This window comes from Apis florea, unplaced genomic scaffold (genome assembly GCF_048593485.1).
Source record: "Apis florea isolate Af1SG1 unplaced genomic scaffold, ASM4859348v1 contig_3758_pilon, whole genome shotgun sequence".
Classification (NCBI taxonomy): domain Eukaryota; kingdom Metazoa; phylum Arthropoda; class Insecta; order Hymenoptera; family Apidae; genus Apis; species Apis florea.
This window is the reverse complement of record NW_028256839.1, coordinates 1,338,337-1,363,896: the sequence shown is the minus strand read 5'-3', so window position 1 is coordinate 1,363,896 and position 25,560 is coordinate 1,338,337. Positions and strand designations below refer to the sequence as shown.

At 18.7% G+C, this 25,560-nt stretch overlaps 3 protein-coding genes across 4 annotated transcripts; 1 reads left to right on the top strand and 2 right to left on the bottom strand.

Moving 5' to 3' along the window:
* Window positions 1–284: 284 nt before the first annotated feature.
* LOC100865683 (SCY1-like protein 2) lies at window positions 285–3,824 on the bottom strand. Its single transcript, XM_003697610.4, has 3 exons — window positions 1,741–3,824; window positions 1,264–1,645; window positions 285–1,147 (listed from the first exon to the last, which is right to left on the bottom strand). Exons 1-3 carry the CDS (start codon window positions 3,428–3,430, stop codon window positions 682–684), a joined length of 2,538 nt encoding a protein of 845 aa, XP_003697658.1. The 5' UTR covers window positions 3,431–3,824; the 3' UTR covers window positions 285–681.
* A 2,655-nt stretch (window positions 3,825–6,479) lies between these two features.
* On the top strand, window positions 6,480–21,071 carry gogo (thrombospondin-1 like protein golden goal). Its single transcript, XM_012492095.3, has 18 exons — window positions 6,480–6,617; window positions 6,786–6,873; window positions 7,039–7,255; window positions 7,366–7,552; window positions 7,713–7,934; window positions 9,404–9,553; window positions 9,691–10,039; window positions 12,404–12,534; window positions 12,703–12,951; window positions 13,522–13,777; window positions 13,966–14,190; window positions 14,530–14,677; window positions 14,811–14,978; window positions 15,069–15,201; window positions 15,282–15,556; window positions 15,695–15,811; window positions 16,030–16,155; window positions 20,560–21,071. Exons 2-18 carry the CDS (start codon window positions 6,813–6,815, stop codon window positions 21,032–21,034), a joined length of 3,489 nt encoding a protein of 1,162 aa, XP_012347549.2. The 5' UTR covers window positions 6,480–6,617; window positions 6,786–6,812; the 3' UTR covers window positions 21,035–21,071.
* Window positions 21,072–23,060: 1,989 nt separating this feature from the next.
* On the bottom strand, window positions 23,061–24,718 carry LOC100865564 (uncharacterized). Of its 2 annotated transcripts, XM_012492096.3 has the most exons (3): window positions 24,528–24,718; window positions 24,219–24,344; window positions 23,061–24,150 (listed from the first exon to the last, which is right to left on the bottom strand). In XM_012492096.3, exons 1-3 carry the CDS (start codon window positions 24,537–24,539, stop codon window positions 23,968–23,970), a joined length of 321 nt encoding a protein of 106 aa, XP_012347550.1. In that variant the 5' UTR covers window positions 24,540–24,718; the 3' UTR covers window positions 23,061–23,967. The 2 variants fall into 2 exon arrangements, with proteins under 2 accessions (XP_012347550.1, XP_086771135.1); XM_086915009.1 differs by lacking the exon at window positions 24,528–24,718 and having other exon boundaries at window positions 24,219–24,517.
* Window positions 24,719–25,560: the final 842 nt, after the last annotated feature.

The window sequence follows — 25,560 nt, the reverse complement described above, 5'->3', positions numbered from 1 at the left end:
ATTTGTGTATTATTATATTTAAAATGTATAATAGATGTTTTTTAATATTAAGTTATAATAGTTTTTAGTTTATTTTAGATATTTATAAAAACATATTAAGAAATACACATGTTTTTAAATTTGTTTGTAAATATGTATGTATTATTTATTAACATTTATTTATATTTATTCAATATTTTTGTTTTATTTCTAAAATTATATATTTTGTTTGATCTTTTAAAATGCTAAAATTTTCTATAATATTGAAATATTGTTAACAATAAACTAAATAAATAAAGAATACATTAAAAGAGAAAGAATATGTCATATATTGTATAGAATTGTACATTTTTTAAATGATATCTATTTCTCAAATTTTCAACATATTTTTCCATTTTTGAATTATATTTATAATATTATTTAACACATTATTATAATATATTGTAATATAATTATATTATGATAATATAAACACTTCAATTTTTTAAAATTAGATAAAAATATATCACATTTTTTTTAAATTCAGAAATAAGACAATGAAAAATTAATTTAATATTAAAAATTCTAGTTAAGATAATAAAAATAAAATAATAAAGAAACAAAAAAGTTTGTAACAATATAATAATATATCTAGTTTTAATAAATTGATTATTTTTTCATATGTAATAAATCTTATGATACTATATTACATTAGTAAAATCATTAACTAAGTAAGTCCATTACATCATAAGATGACAATTTTTCTATTTTTTGATTCGAATTGGAAATTGAATTTGAATTAAATTCTAATTGATTAACAGGAAAATTATTTGCATTAGAATTCAAATTTGATTTGAATTCTAATGTATTAAGTGTAATATTTTCTTGATTCATAGAATAATTAATACTATTACAAGGAATAACTGAATTAGGAATGTAAGTATTTCCTTTTTGATTTAATTGTATATTCATTCCTTGTGGATTAAAATGTTGATATTGGTTAGAATTTGATACTTTCCAAGAATAATCAGGTTTTGAACTTGACATTGAAAGATTTAACTGATCTAAATTAGATTTCAGTAAAGTATCAGTTAAATCTTTTACTTGTGGTTTTATAGGTTGAACAATTGTTGGTATTAATGGTGTTTGCGATTGTAATCTTTGATGCACTTCTTGTTGTTGAATTAATCTATAAATAAAATATTTTTTATTTTTTTTTTACTTTTAAAAAAAACTTATATTTTAAATAATGATAAATAAAATATTTTTAATTTTATTAATGAACAATAAATAACAATTACTAACCGAAATTTATCTTCCATTGTTAATCCATTTTCAATCTGCAAAGACTTTAAAATTGTAGTTTTATTTGAAGTAGGAACTATGGGAGCTATATTAATATCATTATTTGTTGAATTAATATTTTTATAAATAGTAGAAGTTTGTGAAAGTTGTTGATCTAATTGTTGAGTTTCACGGCGCATGGCATCTAATTGTTTCAAGGCTTCTTTTTGCTCTGATGTTACACGATTTATCATTTCAATTACAAGATTTGAAAGAATTTCATATTGTGGCAAACTAAAATTTTGTTCAATACATAATGGCAATAAAAATGGTAAAATTTTTGTTGCTAGTATTTCTTTACTTGTTCCCAGTTTACTGTGACTTAATAACATTCTATAAATACCTATTTAAAAAAATATATTGTTTGTAATTTTTTATTGTAATTATTTAATTTTACTCTTATATTAATTTTTATATATTAATATTTTAATGTAATACCTATAATTGCCATAAGAATTGCAGGTTCACCAGAATGTGGAATTTCTTGTAGAAAAGGTAATACTTGATCAAGAACAAGCCATCGGTCAAAATGAGGTAACATTTTTGCCAGACATAATAAACAATTGACTCTAACTCCAAGACTTTTGCTATTGCTTCCTTTCCCATATAAACAAATCTTTTTCATTCTAGGTAAAATTGCATTTTTAATTACTGGTCCTTCAATCATTGTTATAATATTAGGTAAAGCTGATAAACATAATTCTTGTAATTGTTCCCATTCAGATTCTAAAGCTCTTAATAACATTGGAACTATATCTGTTTTTATTACTTCGGTAGTACATAATTTTAATAATAAATCAGCATGTTGCATTAAAACAAGACTAATTTGTGGTGGATCATCCAATGTCAAAACTTGTTTAATATTAGGTAAAATATATTCTCTAAATTCTTCCACAGAACTTGTTTCCATAGCAAATATTATACTAGGTAAAACAAATGGAATCATTGGAGGATTAAATAATTCCTTATATAAAGCTGGAAGAACTCTATGTAATATAACTCTATGTGGTAATTGTTTCAAAAGTTGAGGTAATCCTTTATAAAATTGTGATTTTTGTAAATTATCCCATTGGAAAATTTTGTCTAAGTAATTAAGAGTTTTCACACCTATGTCCATAAAATATTCAATCTTCACAAATTGATGAGCATCTGGTCTTAATTCAGGATTATGATGTAACATCAATTTAACTGTATCTTTGAGAGTTTCTGAAGTTGGAAGAAATGTATCTGCAATAGTTGAACTTTTAAAATTTTCTAAAAATTGTTTATGTTTTAATAAGTCATTATTAGATTCATGAGGAAGTACATTCTTTGGAGAATGTAAAATATATATCACCATTCCCAAAGAAAATATATCACTAGCTGTACCAACACTGCTTGCTAAAATACATTCTGGTGCTTGATAATCCAAATTTGGTTGAGCTACAGATGTACTTGAAATATCATATTCTACATATGACCATTGAGGTTGTTTACCTTCAATACTCTGATTCAATGCACAAAAATCAAATCCAAAAATTTTCCATGCTCCATGACTATTAACAACAATAGATTCTGGACATAAGTTTCTATGTAATAATTTAACATCTCCATGTAAAAATGCAAGACCTTCTCCAAGTTGTAAAAGTCCATATTTAATTTCAATATCATGTAACTTATAATCCTTCAATGCTACAGGTAATGGTTGTGGCAAATTATTATGATTTCCCAAAATATTAGCTAAACTTGCTAAAACAGGTTCAGTCGCAAATGCTAAACTATCTCTTGATTCTTCCAAAGGATGTTGAACAATTAAAATTTGTGGATGACGTAATTTTGTTAATTGTGCAACACCTCTTTTTAATATTTCTAAGATTAATTCCTTATCACTTTTTGAAAATTTTTCCAAAATACGTTTTTCAAATACAAAAATTGCTGCCTCTTGCTTTGTAGATTTTTTGTAACCATTATACACTTTCCATAATAATGATGGTCCTGCACTCGCAATATGAGCAGTTACTTCAAATTCTCTGGTTACTGGATTACCAGGAAGGACATTTGATAATTGTGACAAGCCATAAGCAGTATTTTGAACAGTATTAGAAATTGTATTGCTAACAGTATTTCTTAACTTTGTAAGCACGTCCATTTTATTTAAAAATTTATTTTAAGTATCCATTTATTGATTTAATATTGTGTTTTTTGAACATTAATAATTAAAAATACATATTTTTAAATTAAGGATTCCATAATATTTTTTTTTCTCTCTAAACACTTTGATTTTTGTTTTCTGTTTGGTAGATGTTATTATAATTATTATTTTTTAATTCTCGAAAATATTATATATTGATATGTTTTTTATATATGTGTTTTATATATTATACGAAAAATAATTTCTTCAAATATTCAATAGTATCGTACAATAAATCTGTTAAATGCCAAAAACTTAATGCTATTATGTTAAAAAAAATATAACTTTTGACACAATGACTTCATTGAACTTATCACATCAGTGGTTATATTTTACTAGCCTTCATTTAATAATCTATTATTACCAACCTGAACATTTAATTAGTAAGCATTATTTTATAAAAATTTTTTTAATTTTTTTATACTTTATGTATTATATAAAATTTTCTCAATATTTCTTTTTTTTAAATTATTGAAATTAATAAATAAAATTATTTTTTTAATTATTTTTAAAAGACATGATAAATAATATTTTACATTTGTATAATGTAAAAAATTATAATTTTTTATTATAAAAAATTAGAAATATATAAATTATTGCAATTAAATATAAAAAAATATTAAAATCATTATATTCAGATATGAATTATAAGCATTATATTTTTAAACATATGTTGATTAAATGATTCATTCAATGAATCGAATTACTAGATATCAATAAAATCATGTGATCAAAATTTAGATATATCAAGTTTTTACAATTATAAGATATAAAGTTTTCTATATATTAATTTATTTATATTATAAATTAATATAAATATAAATAACACAATAAAGTTTCAATATAATAATTTCAAAATTTCATAAGTTTCTACAACGTATATTTATAAAAATAAGTAATCAATACGTCAATAACTAATACCAATGAATATTGATATACTTTATGTAATAATATAAACCGATCTTAATATCGATAAGTTCAAAGTCAACCAATAGCTGACGTTAACAGCTAGTATAACCATGTATCAAATTTGTTTACTTTTAAGCTTGTTTCTTTGAATGCAATATAAGTCTAGTAAATAACTAATAATAATATTAAATAGAGTAAATATTTAAAAACAAAAACAAAAAAATATTAGAAAATTAATTTAAAAATTAATATTTTATATATAAGTATTAATATTTAAGTATTTTAAATTTTAAATAATATATTTTATTTACGATATTTTATATATAAGTATTAATATTTAAGTATTTTAAATTTTAAATGATATATTTTATTTACGATAAATACTATATAAATTATAATAATTAAAATTGTATTTTTAAGTAAATGTTAAATATTTTTATATAATATAAATAAAATAATAAAATTCAAAAAAATTTTATATGATATATATATAAAAAAAATAAAAAAAATCTCAAAATAAAGATTTTAAAATAGATAATAAGATTTGAAAAATTCAAATATTTATAATTCTACATTTTTTTATTATTCTACATAAAATATTTATATAAGATTTTTATACAGAAAATATCATACTTATAACTATTAAAAGTTAAGATTTAAAAAAATATAAAAAATTTTGCATGATATATATATATATATATATATATATATATATATATATATACAAAATATTAGTATTTCATATTAATGTTTAAATATTCTAATAAATATTTAATATTAATTGATAAATTAATATTAATTGATAAATCTATTGCATTATTTAAATTTAATTGGAATATAATTTATATTTTATATTATATTATAATATATATTATATTTATAATATATAAATATTATATATAAAAAAATTATTTATAATTCATATAATTTTAGATTATTTTTTAAATAATAAATAATATACAAATAAGAATTCAAAAACAAACAAAAAATTTAGTAAAATTCAATATAATCAAATAAAATACATAATAGAATTAAAAAATCAAATATATTGAAAAATTTTATAAATTTGTTTTTTTGTTTATATTTCTTTGCATTTTTATTATATTTATATATATATATATATATATAATGTAAATACATAATAATTATTTTAATTATTCATTACGAAATAAAATATAAAATAAAAATATTTAAATAATATTTCTTAATTAAAGTAATTCTTTATTTTTTAAAAAATAAAAAAGAATGCAGTTAAAACAGTTCGTTAAAACAGACTTTAGGTCAATATCCCTCCATTGATTAAAGTCGATGTTCTGTCAGAATTCTCTCCCCAAAGGACGATCTTCGTAGTGGGGTGAACCAGCGAATAAGGGAGAGAGTATTGGCCGTCGACCCCGACAGTTTAGTTGTCTTACGAATTGCATATGAATCGTTTGCGTTTTGCTTTTACATTTTTCGATTAAAATTTTTCGTACATTTCTATCATTAAATAAAATCTATTAAATATTTCTGTGCTTAATATATAATTAATACGTAATTGTTAATAATTATTTATTATTCAATGAGAATGTTGTGAAATTTAAAAAAAAAAGGTGAAATTTATAATAAAATATAAAAATATAAATATATTTTAAAAATACATTTGATATTAGATTTGATGTTTTATGTTTATAACTTTTTGCAATGCTTATTTTTGTGTTTTATAAGAATAAATTGAAATTTTTATGATTTTTATTATATGTTTTTAATTTGTATAGTTTATATAAAATTTTCGTTAATTTATATAATAAAATTTTGCAATTGATATTTTTATGATATTTTTAAATTGTCATTTTTTTTATAAAATAACAAAGTAAAATAATTATAGAATTTTGAATGTTAAAATTTACACTTCAATTTATTAAAATACAATCATGACATTTGATGGATTTTCTAATTTATTATTACGTTTTTAATTTAAAAAAGTAAATAAGTAAGAAAAATTATAAAACTAATGGTGCATATAAATATAAATATATTGATGATATATAATATATTGTGAAATATTTTTAAATTACAAAAATGGAAGAATCTTAGAAAAATAGAAAGTGAAAGTTCGCGGTGCAAGTCCTTCGATATCGATTTCTATAATTTGCAGTGGTGCATCCACGAACAACATATTTATGATTCCCCTTCTTTCAATACAAGATCAATTCTTCCGAAGGAAAATGTTTGCATCGAGATAAACAAGAAAATTGTAAGTTTATAAATATCATTGTATAGATATATATTTCAAAATTAATCGATTATTATATTAGAAATTTAGATTTTTATAACCGATTTATTTGTAAAAAATTTTAAAAAATATAGTAAATATTATCTTTTTATCCATAAATTCAAATTTTTTTATTTTATAATTGTTTAGAAATTGAATACGGATGAGGAATTGGATATGAGTTTGAAATTTAAATGGCTCTTTCTTGGAATAGTAGTTATCACCCTCCTTGAAATCGGTAAAATTTTTGCTTTTTAATTTTGCTACTTAAATATTTACATATATTATTATTATTATTATTATAACAATATTTTGCATGACTTAATTTTATATTTAGTAAATATAAACGTATGTTAAATAGAAATTATTATATAATTAATTATTAATAAAATAAAAAATATAGATATCACTAGATCAATGGCAGAAGATGAGGAAGATTTTTCAGCATTGAAAATTAATTCTCCTTCTTCTCATATTGCTCTTTCGGGAGACCTTACAATAACTGTTGCGAAATCAAATAAAACATTAAAAAACTCAAAGTACAAATATGAGTTCAAAGAAAAAGAAAATGAAAATTTTAAATCGTTTAAAAATATTTCTAATCAATTTATGCTATTAAGGTGAGTTAATCTATATTATGAATTATTAAAAATTACTTTTAAAATATAAAGAAGAATTCTATATATTAACGATATTGTATCCTGTTTTTTAATATTCATATTATTTATAGAATACTGTACCTTCTTGAAGACATATCAGAATTAATTGGTGAAATTCAATTAAAAGAATTACCTATAGGAAATGAAACAATTTCAATTATTATCCCTTGCGGATATTTTACTCGTGGCGGTGTTTATATTCTACGAATAGAACACGTGTATGAAAATTCAACAGTGCCTGTTGCCAACTTTCATCAGGTCCTTTTTAATTTATTCATGCATATAATTTATTTTCATGAATACAATTTTGTTCTAATAATTTCATTTATTACTATATTTTTTGCACATGTATTCACAGTAAAAATACATTAATAATAATCATTTTTATAAATTAAATTATAAATATTTTTATTTGCAGACAAGTAAAATATTAGATGTAAAGTGGCCATTACCAGCAATATTCTTAGAATCTCAACAAATTATTACTTATCCAAACAAACCTGTCAAAACCACAATTAAATATAATGGAATGAATTGCAGTCCATCTGAAAATGTTCCTGTAGCTGCCTATATTTTACAATTAATATATTGTGGATCTAGTGTAACTGCTTGTTATTTGCAGAATAATACTTATATTCAAGTAAATAATTAATTTTTTTATAGTTTTATTTTTAAATATTTTTATATTTCTATCTATGTTCCAAAAACTGTTATTATCATTATTATTTAAAAAATTATCTATTAGTTTACCATGTTATATATTTTTTTATTATTATTGAATTGTTTTGATGATTATTATTTTTAATATAACTGTTTTTTACAGCTTTGAATATATCACATATTCATTGCAATAATCACATATCTCAAAAATTACGATTTTAGAGCAAACGATTATGAATAATAAATCATTAAAAAATATCTAAAAATATCATATCAAAATATCAAATTGAAAATTCACAATTTAGAGATTCATTTTTATAATTCTACTAATTCTAAAAAATAGAAATGAATTTTTTGTTAAAAAATTGTTGTTATAATATATATATATGTGTGTGTATAGAGTATTAAAATATTAGCGAGACATCTTTGGAGAATTGATTCTAGAGATTAAAACAAAAAATTAATATAAAAAAATCAATTGAAACTTATATTATAAAGTTATAAATTTTAATTAATGAAGAGAGAATGATCATTTTCTATTTCATTTCATATAATACGAATAACAAAAAATTTTATTACTTATAAATAAATGAATAAGTCTTAAATGACATTTTTATATGTTTGTTTTAGTTTTTAAAATCGTTCTTTCAAAGGTATCTTCCAAATATATTAACATCTTATACAGATCTATTATTTTAAAATAGTTCGGAAACTTTTTTATTATAATATAATAAAAGATATAAATACAAATTTATATTTATTTCTAATGATACGTATTTTTTGATTTTTTCCTGCTCATTTTATGTGATGTTTATATCATTTAATATTAATTAAGCTTTTTGCTAATGAATATAATATCTATATATTATGTCTGTTACTTGTAATTGTTTTATCCGCATTTATTGTTTTGTCTCAGTATAGTTTATAATTTCATTTTTTGTGTAATTCAATTTTTTTTTGTAATTATGTGTATATATATATTTTCTGATTCATTTTCTTGTCTTAATTAAGTCAAATATATACATTTTAATTATTATTCAGTGAAATGAAGTATTATTCTTAATTTCTGTACTTAATTTCTTACGTTTCTTTCATATAGTGATATTAATATCATCATAAATTTAATAAATAATAATTATTTATTTGAATAGCTCTATTGATATAATTATATAAGTATGACAATAGTAATATTGTTACGTGAAAGAGATCTCAAATTTGTATAATGTATAGTATTTATATAATTAATTTTTGTCCTCCTCCTTTTCGATTCAATATAATTGTTTTGATATATGAAATAAGATATAATTATTCCTTTTGGTTTTATTCAGTAATTTTTTAAGATCTGTATTGAACTATTATTATTATTTTTTTTTTTTATTCAATTATCATCATTATTAATATTGAAACAATTATTAGATATCATTTATAAAGTTTATACTATATTTCCAGATATTATATTACGAAGAAATAAGAGATTTTCTACCAACAAAGACTATTTTTTTCCGATGTGAACTTTTTGGATTACCTGGAAATTATGCTATAAGATTAAAAGCTACGGATAATAATCCCACAGCACCAAATACTAGCGTGTATTTTAAAGTAATCAATATGATAATGAATTAATATTATATATAAATTAATAACTAAATAAATAAAAAAATTAAATTTGTAAATAAAATTTTAGAAATAATAATAATAATAAATATTTTTTTATCATTGTTAAATTTTGATTATAGGTGAGCTGGTCCGAAGAATTTAAACTTACAGTTCATGCAAGATCTATATATCCTTGTGAAGGATCAGGAGGTGTCTCCGTCCTTTTCGAATATCCTTCGTGTCGTCTAGAAGGTGATCGTATTCGCGTTTATGGCCGTTTGAAAGCTGACGTTACATCCGTTGCTTCACCTTCCAGTCTTCATTACATTACAGAATCAAGATCAATACCTGGGAAGCATTCTTTGGCTTTCGATTGCGATCTTTTTACAGAAAAATTTATCGAATATTGTTTTGTCTATGTTAGTCAAGCGATCACAGGTGCTATGGGAAATGTTAAAATATCCTGCATACCTACATTTCCTTTCCAAGGTATGTTTGAATTCTATATTTTAAAACTTATTTGTAATTTTAATTTTTAATAAATTATTAATACGATATAAATAACTCATAATATATATTAAATATATATATATATGATCAATAGAAAAATAGTAATAAAATCATAAAATGAACTAGAAATTTACACATTATGGGAATCAAAATAAGAGGATCAATAATAAGACAAATATAATTTGAGATATTTTGGGGTAAGTTAAGACCTCAAAGCCATACAATGTCAATTTAGAATTTATTAATAGGTCTTTTATAAGCTATAATATTATTAATTTCTTCATTACAGTATATTCTAAAAATTTTATAATATATGTTATAGAATCTACGATTTAATAAAAAGAAATATTGAAAGATTATAAGAAGTTGTAAATATCAATTTAAACATTATTAGCAATTTAAAAATCAAGATATTTCTATATTAAAATCTTTTTTAATGTGCGTTCAACAAATATCTATATTTCTTTCATAAATCATTAGACAGATATTAATTTTAAATATAAGTTTATTAATTTATTAATAACTTCACATTAATCTGTAACTTTGTTTTTTTAATATTAGAATTATAAAATTTTAAGTATTTGTTTGTAAATATTCTTTTTACAATGATTCCTTCTTTTATTTAATTCATACAATCTTAAAAAATTTTATAAATAAAAATATTTATAACATGATAAATTATATTTTTCTTTAAATTAAGAAAATCTTGTTAAAATTTGTATAATGTTTAAAATTATATTATAGTAATCTATTATTTTAATATATATGTATATATGTATGTTTTCACTTTAATATAACAATATGAGTTACATATTCTATTTATGTTTTTCAATAATGTTGCGCTTTATTATTTTTGTTGGACAAATTTTTCTTAACAAATAAGAGTAGATTTATATTAAGATTATTAAAATATGATATTTTTTTAAATAATTAATTACTATTATGTCATATTGTTCATAATTCTCATTTATTTGTATTCTGAAACATAATCTAAAATGTCTAATGACTTTTGAATGAGAGTGTACAAAATAAGTACTTACTTGCGTGCATACAGGTGCGGCTATATCAATCGATGTCACTTATTAACCTTTTAATTTATGACTTCAATATATCATTCCCGTAGATCAAATATAACCTACATACAATCATATAAAAAAGGAAAAAATTAAATAACATTAGAAATATACGTACCAAATTATTCTGAATGAAAATCTTGTAATTAATTTATTTAAAAAAAAAATTCTATATATTCTATATTATTTATTAGAATACAGTAATTTTTAACTTTTTTTACTTTAAATATTTTAAAGAAAATAACATTTCTATTTCCACAAATCTATTTGATGTTTTAACGAATAAAGAACAAATTTAATTTTCGATCTTATCATTTACATTATATATATTTGTATAGTTTGTATCGATTTTTCACGTTTCTGGAACGATTTCATATAGTTATTTAGTTTTCTCATAGGATATCCTATATATATATCCATGTATATATATATACATGAAACATTTTAGGAATTGATTCTAAATATCAAAAAAGAAGAAATGTATATCTCATATAATTATAATATATTTAATTTCATAATTTAATACTATTAAATTAAATTACTTTATATATTTTAATCTATAATATTCTAATAATATTATTTTATTGAATAAAATAATATGCTCTTTATTAAAAGAATTTCTAAATTTTAATAAAAATATTAATTAATTAAATTACTGTGACATCATAAAAAAAAATCATCTATACTTATTTTAAAAAATAAAGCCATTATTTTTATATTTATGAATTGAATTTTTTCGAAAACTATTACTTATATTAACTTACTTATATTAACTATTATATTAACTGTTATATTTCTAATATTGAAAATGAAGTAAAAAATTCTACGTTCTTTTATAAGAAATTTTGCAAATTTAAATAATTTTACAAATTTTAATAAATTTTTTCCATGTTCGTTCGTTTTGTTTTTTAATGAATTTATAAAAAAAAATTTCTCAAAAATTCATATAACATACTAAATTCAATTTAAAGATCATGATTTAGACATTGCAGTATTATTTTTATCTGCTATATAAAATATATTTTTTGTTTTTTAATAATTAACGTTTCTTAATAAAAAATATTAATAATTTTGAAAATATTATAAACAAAATTATAATATTTTAAAGATTTAATTTCTCTTCCAAAATTATTTATATTACAAATTTACATTACATGTATCAACAAACAAAGGAAATATTTTGTGTGTAAACTATATTCTGTATATAAACATTTGAAATTTAAAGTTACTTTTTAAATATTTAATTATTTTTTAACATAAATTTACCTAGAAAGTGATACTGCGGGATGGGGTCCTTGGAGTCCATGGAGTCCATGCAGTAGTTCGTGTTTTGGAGGAATTCGAAATCGATATCGCTTTTGTGATACTCCGCCACCAAAATATGGGGCAAAATTTTGCCAGGTAAATTTTAAAAAATATTTGAAAATATTTTAAATAAAATATTTAATTGATTGATAAAATTAATTAATTTACATTTTATTTTATTTAAATTTTATATTGTATAATAAAATGATAATAATATAATGATAATAAAATCAATAAAAATAAAATTTATTCATTAAATAACAGGGAAAAGCAATAGAAACTGAATTCTGTGGCAAAATTTTTTGGAATGAATCTATTAAAGATGAATGGCACAATCGAATTGAGGATTCTAAATGCCATAATACAGTTTTAGCAACAAAACCAGAAGTTATAGCTGAAATTGGATTACAATGTCGCTGTGGATGTCGTATTGTATTAAAACAACAAACTTTAAGAAAAATGCTTGGAGCCAATACTCAAGCTTGTCCTGGTCGATCCTTTTGGCTTTTGCAGGTAATATTGAGTTAATTTAAATTATTAATATAACAAATATTATATTAAATATTTAATTATATTAATTATTTTTGAAGATTAGATCATGAAATACTATTTAAATTAAAATAACGATATTAAAACTTATTTTCGATTTAATTAATTTATTATTTTGTATATTATTCTACAGCAAATGCAAATAAGATAGAAGAATAATGAGTTCAAAATTTAAAAAATTAAACAAATATTTAAATTATTTTATAATGAAAATTAATATATTTATACTTTTCATTATATATTATGTTCATAAAAATAAGTTATTAATGGATAAAGATTTTTTCAATGTAAATAAATCTAAATTTTAGATTTATTAAAATGAATATAGTCTTTTCTACTTATAAACTAACTTATATTGTAAATTTATTAAACATAACATAAGCACAGAGAAATAAAATAGTATATATATATATATATATATATATATATATATATATATATATATATAGAATATATAGAAGAATCTAAATATAATTTATGATAATTGGTAATGCGAAGAATAATTTCGAATAAAATATAATTTATATTATTTAGGCACAGCCGAATTTCGTAATTGGATTACATTTAGATCAATTACAATTTCCTTGTTTGGGACAATATTTTCGTATCCGAGATGGCAATACTTTGAATGCAAATCTTTTAGTTGATATTGCATTTGATAAAATGCAGCTTACTGCCAAGACACTCTTTAGCTCTGGACCAAATTTATTAGTGGAATTTTTTAGTGATGAACTTATAGCATCAGGAGATGCTTGTATTGGTGGTTTCCTTGCTCATGCGGGTGTATTAGGTAAAAATAATTATTATAAAAATTATTCTAATTATTTAAAATTTTTTCTAATTATTTAAAATAATTTATTACATAATTTTTAAGTAAATTATTTATAGATAATTGTTATAAGAATTTAATTTTGTAAAAATAATTAATTTTAATTAATATTTTTTAAATTAAGAAAATTTTATATAATTTAATTACAGATAAAAAATATTTAAAAAGAAATAGAACCACAACCATTGTGCCTTTTAAAACAAATTCAACGAACGTTGAAATAGATCGGTTCTCTTGGGAACCAATACATATAACAACTACCTTGCTCTTGCTACTTATATTTTCACTTTCTATTATTTTGACGTTACAATTCATTGTAAGATATAGAAAGTATCGTATTGCTGAAGATTTGGACAGTATGAGTGATGTTTCTGGTATATCTTCGAAATAATAATATTATTTATCTATTATTATTTGTTTTTTTGAACCATTTTTAGAATAATTTGGCATATTTTATTAATTTTATTAATTTTGTATTTATATTTGAAATATACTATTTATATTTTTGCAATAATTATAACATAAATTCGTACTATTATTTTCATATAAAGCGAATAACTTATATTAAAATTAACTATTTAATAAAGTAAAATTTTTTTTAATTATTAATTAAACTAAAATTAATAATTATTATTATTTTATTATTTTATATATAATTGTTATAAATTGATCCATAGGAAATTAATATTAATTATATGTACATATTTTTATAGAATTAATGCCTGATCGATCAAGATTTCTATCTACAAGTACAATTATTTCGGAAGTTATTTCAATGATAGAAACCACCACAAAAGTTTCTCCAAAAGAAATTTTAAATAATACAGAAGAACATTATCAAAGTACTGAAACATTAACAGGGTAAGAATAATATTATTATAAAATAAATTATAAAATAATATTATTATAACAAAAAATAAAATAAATAAAATAAAAAATGTTATATAATTGAAAAAATAGAAAAGAAATTATAAAATATTATTTTTCAATATAGATGTAAAGATGAAACATTGAGTTCTAGTACATTAAAATTAAGTAATACAATAGAAACTTCTTCTGATAAAACAATCACTTCAATGAAGTCAAACTGTGATAAATTATTATCAGCTTCCAGCATTCTTGTTTATAATAAACCTGAAGTTAAATATGCTTATCCTATAAAGTAAGTTTAATTTGTTTTATTTAATATCACAGTATATTACAAAATTGACAAAATTTAATCATAATATTAATTTATATAATTTATATATAGATTACAAACAATAGATTTTGATACATCAGAAGAGAAAGCATCAAAAATGGAAAGCGAAAATTTGAAAGATAACATGAATGATAATATTTTAAAAATTTATAAAAATAATGAAAATAATTATTCAGAAAGAAAAGTAAATATCTTTATTAAAAAACTTTGTAAAGTATATAGAAATATTATAATTTTTATCATTTTATATTTTCTTTGATATAGGAATCTTCACCTGAAAGTATTCTTTCAAGTTCATCAACTTTAGCAAGTGGGAAAGAAACAAAGGAACGAAGAAATCGTGAAAAACTTTTACAAGGCCCAGGATCAGAATTTAGTCTAACAAATCCTGATTCAGAATTGGAATTAGATTATTATGATTACAATGTAGCAAATGCTAGTGCTGTTCCAGGATCTTATTTAGGAATGGATCCTGCTTTTTTAGTTTGGATTCCACCAATTGAAGACTTAAATCTTAATACAGAGGATCTTCTTTTAGGGTAAATATTAATTCTTTTTTTCAATAATGATAAATTATCTAATATATATATATTATATTATTATTATTATATTATATATATTATATGTATTATTTATCATTATATATATTATTATTATTAATTGCTTCTCATGAACAGAAACAAACGAAATTCTATTTTGGCACTTGAAACTGAAGGTGCTGCATTAACACCTTCTGAATATAGAAGAATGAAACTCTCTAGCTTTGACGATTTTCAATTTGAATTGGAACAAGGGTAAATATTGAAATAAATATTTAGCTTTATAAATAAGTTATCAAGATATAATGTCTTTAATTTATATAAATGGATTATTTCATGCAACAAATTAATAAAATTGTTTAATTAAAAGTAGTTTATATTAATAATGAAAAATATTTTTAAAAAGAAAAAAATAATTATTAAAATTTAGATTATGAAAATTTAATTAAACATGATATTTCTAAAACTTCTAGAACAAGAAAGTTTGAGAAATTACTTCCTGTGCAAAAACTTCTAGAAGATTCTAGTATCAAAGTAAGCATGGAATCTGTATCTGGTATTCTTGAACAAAAACAATATTGTGTTATTTCAAACAAGAGGTAAGTTAATAATAATTATTCATATAAGTATTATTTATATCAATATGTCATAAAGAAATTTATGATATGAAAGATATAAAATTTAATACATAAAAATTAAATTAATTAATAATAAAATTATTTATAATTATATATACGTAAAAATAATAATGATATCAAAGAATTAATTACAATATAAATTTTATGTTGAATATTAAATGTATTTAGTTATAATTATTCATTATGTTTTGTATTTAAAATTTTTTTAAAATTTTTTTTAATTCACTGTTATTTAAAATTTTATGAATATATAATATAATTTTATAAATTTTGTGAACAAAAAATTATAAAATTAAATTATATAAAATTTATTTATATAAATTTATTTATAAAGTTATTAAGTAAATTTTTTAATTAAGCAATTTAATCTTATAGCAAAAATTTTGACTAATTCCTATATCTTTTCGGCAATATTTAATAAAATTCAAAAATAGAAAAGAATTCAAAAATACTAACTTTAAGAATAAGAAATCATTGACTTAGAAGTTATAATATGAAATTCATATAATATATATAATATGTGTACTAGTTTAATAATAATATATTATTTATTATATTATATTTATATATTTATATTATAATATATTTAATTTAAATAATCTAATTTTATTTATATATAATACATATATAATAATTTTCATATGACGATTATATAAAAATTTTAAAAATTAATTCATTTTACAAATAATAAAAATTAATTAATTTAGTATAAATTAAATTTATATTATAAATAAAATTATGATTATTTAAATTAAATCTATTAATAATAAATAAATACTTTTTTCAGATATTATATGTAAATAAATACTTATATATTTATTGTACACTGTTGATAGGAACTTTTACGATCCTCTCCTTCTCTGATTTTATTCATAAATATGAGATTTTCGATCAAATTTGTGTTTCTATTTTTATAATTGTTTCTATTTATTAATAAAATAAATCAATATAATCAAATTTACATTCAAAGTTTCAAAGAACTTTTTGTGAATAATATATAATAAATACTTAATTAAATACTTATATAATTAAGAAATAAAAAGAATGTGTATCTGATTGATCAAATTAAATATAATCATAAAAGCAAACATATACATATAATGTCTCACATTTATAAATAAAATCATATAGTATTTTATGACAATAAATAAGAAAACAGTATTCCTCTTACTTTTATATCGTTCCTAGGAACAATTTGACGATTGTTCTTCATTATGATATAAGAGGCCGATATTGAGATGATTGTGCACTATATATATATGAAGTAAAACAAAAGTATGTGACTGTCTAAAACAGGGGTGACGAATGACGAATCTTTTTCTCGCCATGAGCTGTACTCTATTCACTCATTGTCAATTAGCCAATTCCCCTTCCATCATACAGTCGACAAATGGAACATTCTATATCTTAGTTTAAAATTGTGAAAATGCTGGGGATAAAATTATAAGCACCAAAACTAATTTAAGCTTGATATTTTAATTAAATCTATTATTATTATTGTTATTGTTATTATTGTTATTATTGTTATTATTATTATTATTATCATTATCATTATCATTATTATTATTATTATCTATTATTATTATTAATAGTATTTATTTTAACGCCAATATTTTATACGTTTATTTGACAGATGATTTTTGCAAATTCAATTTAAGAAAAAATGAATATGAATCAGATAAAAAATGATTGTCAAATTTCATTTAATAGTTTATTATATTTGATAAATTTAAAATTTACTCTGAGAATTCATTTTCAATTGATAGGGATAACAAATGCTAAAACGGGCATTATATATTGCATTGCCTGCATCTACTCATTGTTCGTAGCTCTCATACAACCAATTGCTGAACAACACTATAGACTGTACGAGTCAAATCAGTATGAAAGGGGTGCAAACCAAGCAAGTAGGGTGCGAGTCACCAGTTCGTCACCCTTGTTCTAACAAAAGAATCACTCTATAGTGAAGAAATCAAGTAAAGCAAACCATTTAAAAAATATAAGTACATAACTTGGAAATATCTGAAAACTTTCTATCTATCTATAACAAAAATTATTATCGTCATATTTCTTTATTATACAATTTTTATAAACAAAATTTAAAAAAAATTTTTTTTTTTAAAATAATGAAAATATTTAAGTTATCAAATTATTATTTCGATTGAATAGTTTCTTAAATTTAAAATTGATATTCTTAAATTCTGTAGATTGAATGTTATTAAAAAATATAGGAATTGGTTAAAAATTTTTAATATCAAAATGAGCTGAATTAAGTTTTACATATTTGAATCAAATTACTAATGAAAATTGTATTAAAACTTTTTTTTATTACATTTTTAAGAAAAAAAATAAAATTTGTTTTATTTTTAAATTTATTTAAAAAATAGAGTAATCTTTCTCATGTCTCGAAATTAAAATTCAAAAAATCAAATTTTTGAAATATATTTTTTAATGAACACAAAAGTAATAAATATAATTTATTATCAATGAACAATGTAATCATTTTTCATTGCTATATCATTATCATGTATTATTAATTAAAATAATCATTATTCATTAATATTATAATAGATATAACATTCTAATAATAATTTAGAATCATTGATTATAATTTTATAATAGCAAATATCATTTTTTTGATACATATATAGTTTTTGATTAGTTTTTGAAATAAAAAAATATCTTTTTTTATTTATTTCTCTAATTTTATTTATTTAGAGGATAATTAAAGGAAACTTTTTAATTCAAAAGTTCAAAAAATTTTAAAGTTTAAAGAATTTAAAATAACACTAATATTACATTTTCTATATTTCATATACAAAATATTAAAATTATTAAATTTTTACAATTAAAGTATTATTTGTAAGTTTTATTTGTATTATTATTATTTTAATTGTATTATTAAAATATAAAATTACATTGTTATTTGTTATTAAGTATTATTTTTATATTAATTATTTAAATAGTTTTTAATTTATTAGTTATTAATATTTAACTTGTTACTTTTCCGAAATTTTGTTTAATACATATAAATATATAACAAAAAATAATTTAAAATGCACCCAATACTGATTTTACATAATAAATATACTGCTAGAAAAAACTATACAAAAAAAAAAATATATAATATTGAAAAAATAAAAAAATTTCAGTCAAAGTACACAAAAATTACAAATTTATTTTCAAGTTCAAAATATTAAAAAATGTTAAAGAAATCTTTATTTTTAACTTTTATTCATTCATATATTAATTATTTCGTAATTTTATAAATTTACAAATAATTATATGATCATATATATTACATAAGTATACTATAAACCCATAGTATATGTAATATATAGTATATATATAGGATATAGTATATAGTATATAATATATGTATATGATGAAATAAATTAAATGAAAAAAAAATAGAATTTATGTAAACAGAATAGCACAAATGAAATGTTACAAATTGTTTCCTTCGAAAGCATTGCATCATATAAATATCAATTTAAAATTTTTATGCATTTAAAGAATATTATATCATATTATATATTATATTATATTTGAAAAATTAATATGCTATTTCATTTAAAAAAGTGAAACCCTTATAAAACTTATAAAACTTACTATTATAATATTTTATACACTTCCACAATATTTACTTTCTCTAAAATATTTAATATTAAATTAATATTAAATAATAATAATATTTAAATATTACATACAAATTTCAATATGCAATAATTTCAGAAAAAATTAGATTTTATTTATTACTTTTTCTAATAATAAATTTATTTACATAAAATAATAAATATATATATTAAATGATTTATTATAATCAAGATATTAAAATATTGATATTTTCATAAAAATCAAAGAAAATAGAACTTTCAAAATAATTAATTTAAAGATATTTTTGAATTTAAATCAATATATTTAATTCATTGTTTCATTTATGAGATTTCATAATTTAAATTAATTTAAATGTTATGATATTAGATCCTTCAGATTGAATTTTTAATTTTTGACAAAATATTTAAATTTTTAGCAAATTCAGAAAATATAAGAATACCAATTTTTATAAAAATCGAAAAATTATGAATTTTTCTTATCTTTTTGGTGCAAATACTACACTATATATACTACAAAAATATAATTATAAATCTTTATTATAAATATAAAAAATTTTAAAAATCTTTTATCAAATAGAGATTTAAATTCAAATAGAGATTCTTGAAATGACACCAACATTGAATTCAGTTAAATCAGAGTAAACTGTGTTAGAAAAAGATATCTTTTAAATTATGTAAAAAACAGAATTGGATGCATTTATTTTTTCTTAAATTGCAAATTTATATTAATATCTTTTATTTCTTATAGAATTCGTTTAGGTAAAGAAGAAGAATCAAGCGAAGAATCTAATTCTTCTAAAAGCCTTCTTGGAAGTCCTATAAATATGATAGATAATGAAGAAAATAATAAAGAAAAATCAAATTCTACTTCGAACAAAATTTTACAAAAAGATTTTTCAAAAATAAAGCAAAATTCGAATCAAAAAAATATATCTAAAGATCAAGATGAAGACAATATATCTTGCAAATATAAAGAATTAATGGAATGTAATCAATCATTTACAAATCTAAAGGACACAGTAAATATTCCAATGACAGAATTATCAGGAAGTCCTTTAAAAAATTTTTCTCAAGTTCGAAAATTAAATAGTAAAGAAATTAATACTACATTAAATATTCATAATCCAGATTATGGTATAGAAACATTTTGTCTAAGACAAGGATCTTTTTATGATCAAAACATTAAATTTGTTGATGATGATGATGATGAATACATTAATTAGAAATTTTATAAAATTATGATTTTTTTTTTGATAATTTAATCCTGATTATATATATATATTATATATATATTATATATTATTTTAAATAATTTTTCAATTTTAATATTTCTTCTTTATCGTTATTCTAATTAATATAATATTTAAATTTTATTATTTAATAATATTATAGATATTTTAATATTATTTTTTTTAATATATTTAAATTTTTATTTTTATAATGATTTAGAAAAATACTAAATATTTAAAAAATATAATAATATTTCTGAAAATGCAACTATGATTGAAATTAAAATTTTAATTACATTTTATAAAATATTCTTTTATCTCTAATTATGGTAAATAATGAGCAAAAATAAAAAATAATATTAGTTTTCGTTAATTATTCTACCATTAAGTGATATTTTATTTTTTAATTAAATATTATTGTATATAATGATATTTTCTTAAATTATCTAAAATTTATTAATTTTTTTTTGTTTTTTATTGTCATAATATAAATTATGTAATAAATTAATTAATTTTACATAATAAAATAATATAAAAAAAAATAAAAAGAAAAAATATGATAAATGTCACTTATTAATATTATTTTTTATTATTTTATTATTATATATAATATTATAATATTATTTTATTATGTAATATTTGAAATATATATTTATTTTATTGAAATGTATAGTTTTCAAGCAGAAAGCAATTATGTAATGTATTTATAGCAATTATATAAGGATATGATTTAGATTTGATCAATTAATATAATCAATTAAAATTAATTCATATTTGCCAATAATATTGTTTAATTTGAAACGCTCTTGTATTTTATTGTATTTTGGGATATGTTATTTTTAATTTTCAATTAGAACTTAAGCTTAAATATAATAATATATTTGTAATATATTAAATGCATATATAATCAAAATATAAATTTATATAATTATATAACATAAGAATTTTATATAAGATATAAAATTTTATAGTTTTAATGAAAATATTTCCAACTAAACATGGAATTGAATGCAATAAAAATAATTAATTTTTAATTTTTGAAACAAGATTTTTAAATTTTTAAAATTGTTAGTCATTTTAATGTGCAATTGTAAATACATAAATTTAATTATTGGTATAGTACAAATTATATATAGTATAATTATATAAATTCATTGTTTTACGTATTTTTATGTATTTATATGAAATATAAAAGATATCTGAAAGCATTTAATAAGAATATGAATAATATATAATAAAAATTTAAGTATATAAGTAAAAGTATGCATTTTCTTATTTAACTAATTCAACATTTTAATTTTTTTTAATAAGTTATAAAGTAAGTATAAATATGAATAAAAAATATTGCATAATTACAATATATTGTATATGATTGATTTTTATATTATTTATTTCCAACATTAATTTAAATTCTAAATAATGAATATTCGAAAATAATATATATATAATACTAATTAATATTTTTAATCATAATTATATTTATACATAGATATATGTTTTATTAATTTTAAAAAATAATATTAAGATATATTTTAAATATTCTAAATATAATGAAAATTGTAATTAAATAAATATTTATTAAGTACTTTTATATTGTTTTGTATATATGTAAATGATAAAGTGAATTATTTAACATAATTTATTTTAATTTATAGTAATTATATAATATAATTAAATAATAATAATTATTTTAATGTTATTATTATTTAGAAGATATAAATTTTGAAAATTTTTTCTATGTAAAAAATATTGACATACCAATTTATATATTTAGATTTTTAAATATTAATTAAATTTTCTAAACATTTCAATATATTTAAATAAAAATAAAGCTGTATAATTATCATGTAAATGCTTTTAATGCTTTTAAATTCATATAAAAAATATTTAACAAATTATTTCTGAAATATTTTATGATCAATAAAAATTTATTATATTTTGAAAATAGAATCAAATAAAAATAAAAGATGTTTTCCTTTTTTTTATATAATTATACGTATATAATAATTATAATTATACATATATACATATACATTTTATTTATATGTACATCATTTATAAGTCTTTTTATAAAAAATATAGTTTAATTATTAAATTGTATTTATATTGTATTATATACATTTCGTATCTGTATGATTAAACTAATATGTTTATAATGTTCATAATTAAATATAATTTTTTATTGCACATATTTATATAAATAAATTAATTAATATGAAATAAGACTATATTTAATAATATAAATATAACTAAATTATCCTTACAATATTAACAATATTAATAAATTATTTATTAATTTAATAATTAAAATAAAATATTTTTTTTATTTATAATTGCCTAAAATAAATAATATTATATCAAGCATCAATATTGATAAATAATTTAATTATATTAATTAATAATAATTTTCTATAAATAAAAAAGAAATGAATATTTAATAAAAAATCATTTATTCTTCTACTATAATATTGACTACTTATTCAATTATATCTACTATTATAAATATTTAACAATATTTAACAAATTATAATTATAAATATGATAATAATGGTATATATTATAAATCTTATGTTTTACAATTTATACAAAAATTTGTAACAAATGTTTTTCTATTATTAATCCTTATTAATCCTTTTAATTTATAATTTATTAAATGCAAAAAGAAATTAAGTTTATTTAACTTATTACGTAGATATAATAAAATATGTATATATACAAGGGAAGAATAGAAGTAAGTAAGAAATAAACAGTAATTATTTATCCTAAGTATATTCGTTGCACAATAATAATGATAAAATTTATCGATAAAATTAAATTTAAATTAATATAAATTTAATTAACTTCTATAAGATAATATTACATAAATTGATATTGAGAACTTTTGATTTGCAATACATGCAATTGAGAAAAAATTTATAAAAAGAAATTCATTTATTAACTTCGAGAGTTAACGAAGTTTCTGGTTGAGTCCAAATATAGCCTGTACGTGTCATACTACAATGTGCATCGTAATATCTACCAGGAGCACGGCAATAGGACCATCTTGGACAACGGCATCGAAATTTACTGTGAAATTCTTCTTTACAAACTTCATTCCACCAACAAGTCCGCTAGAAACAAAAAATTAATTTGTGTCTATTAATAATAAATGTCGCATTTGTGTTTATTATTTATTTACCTCTGCTAAATAACCTCTTACACTTTGATCGCTATAATTCCTCTTTTTAATCAGATGTCTTGCATTTATCATATATACTTCTGCACATAAAATTAATAATAACAACAAATATATCGTTGATATTTCCTGAAAGAAAATTAATTTAAAAATCGTATGTTCCATTAAAATTTTATTATCGTTATTTTGATGTATATGTACAGAAGTAAAAATACATACATATATCGAACTAAAAAAATATGAAAACGAATAAATATTATTAAAATAATACAAACTATATTTTCTCTCGTAACTGTTTGTTTATAATCTTACATTGTTACGCATTTTTGCTATTGTCTTTAGGCAATTTTTGTATATGATCACTTTAAAATATTACATGAATAAATATTACAAAAAACTACATATTTAGTTTCTATTACTTTTATTATTGCTTTGCACAAATACTTGAAGTAAAAGAGTGTATAGAGAACGTAGCGCAGGCGTATGCTTATTCTTCCTCTTCTAACTTCGCGAATCGATCGTTGCGGAAATTTCAACTTTTGCGTTTTTGTTATTTAAAATAAGATTAATTATATATATATATTTTGAGAATAATTATACAATCACGAATTTGTTAAAATTATTGTAAAATATAATAATTTTAAGGAACTTTATTTTATTTTTTATTCATTTAAAATTGAATTCATTTGTCCTAATTCATTGATTTTAAACAAATATTTGCATGGCTAAAGATCATAAAATTGATCTAGAAAACTTTATAAGCATACTTTTCATTATATACAATATATTGCATATTTTGTATATATTTTTAATAGTTTTTCACTTAGAAATATTAATTCATTGATCTATTAATTTATATTTAATATATATGTATATAGGTGGTTTAAAAAATTATTTAAATGAAGAAAATCTGCTTTATAGAGATAAATATTTAATCACACATGGAAAAATTGAATTCAATAATAAAGAAAATAATTCATATATAAAAAAATAAAATTAATTTATTTTTAAATATAAAGTTTCATTAGAACAATTCAAAAACTTTTAAAGAGAAATATGAGTGTAACAATCATTTATTGTAATTTTTGCTACCAATTGTTTGAAACATCATATTCATCGATTGTGATAAGTAAATATATGCCAACAACTTAATGATATATATTATTAAATAAATTCAATTTATTAACATAAATCAACTTCTATAAATTGATCGATTATAATTTCTCAGTTTTATGTTTCAACTTCATAATAAAGTAAGAAGTGATTCTACATAAAAAAAAAATAAATTGAAAATAAAAACTAAAATTTTTTTTTTGAAACTTTGTTTTCGAGAAAATCGATTTTG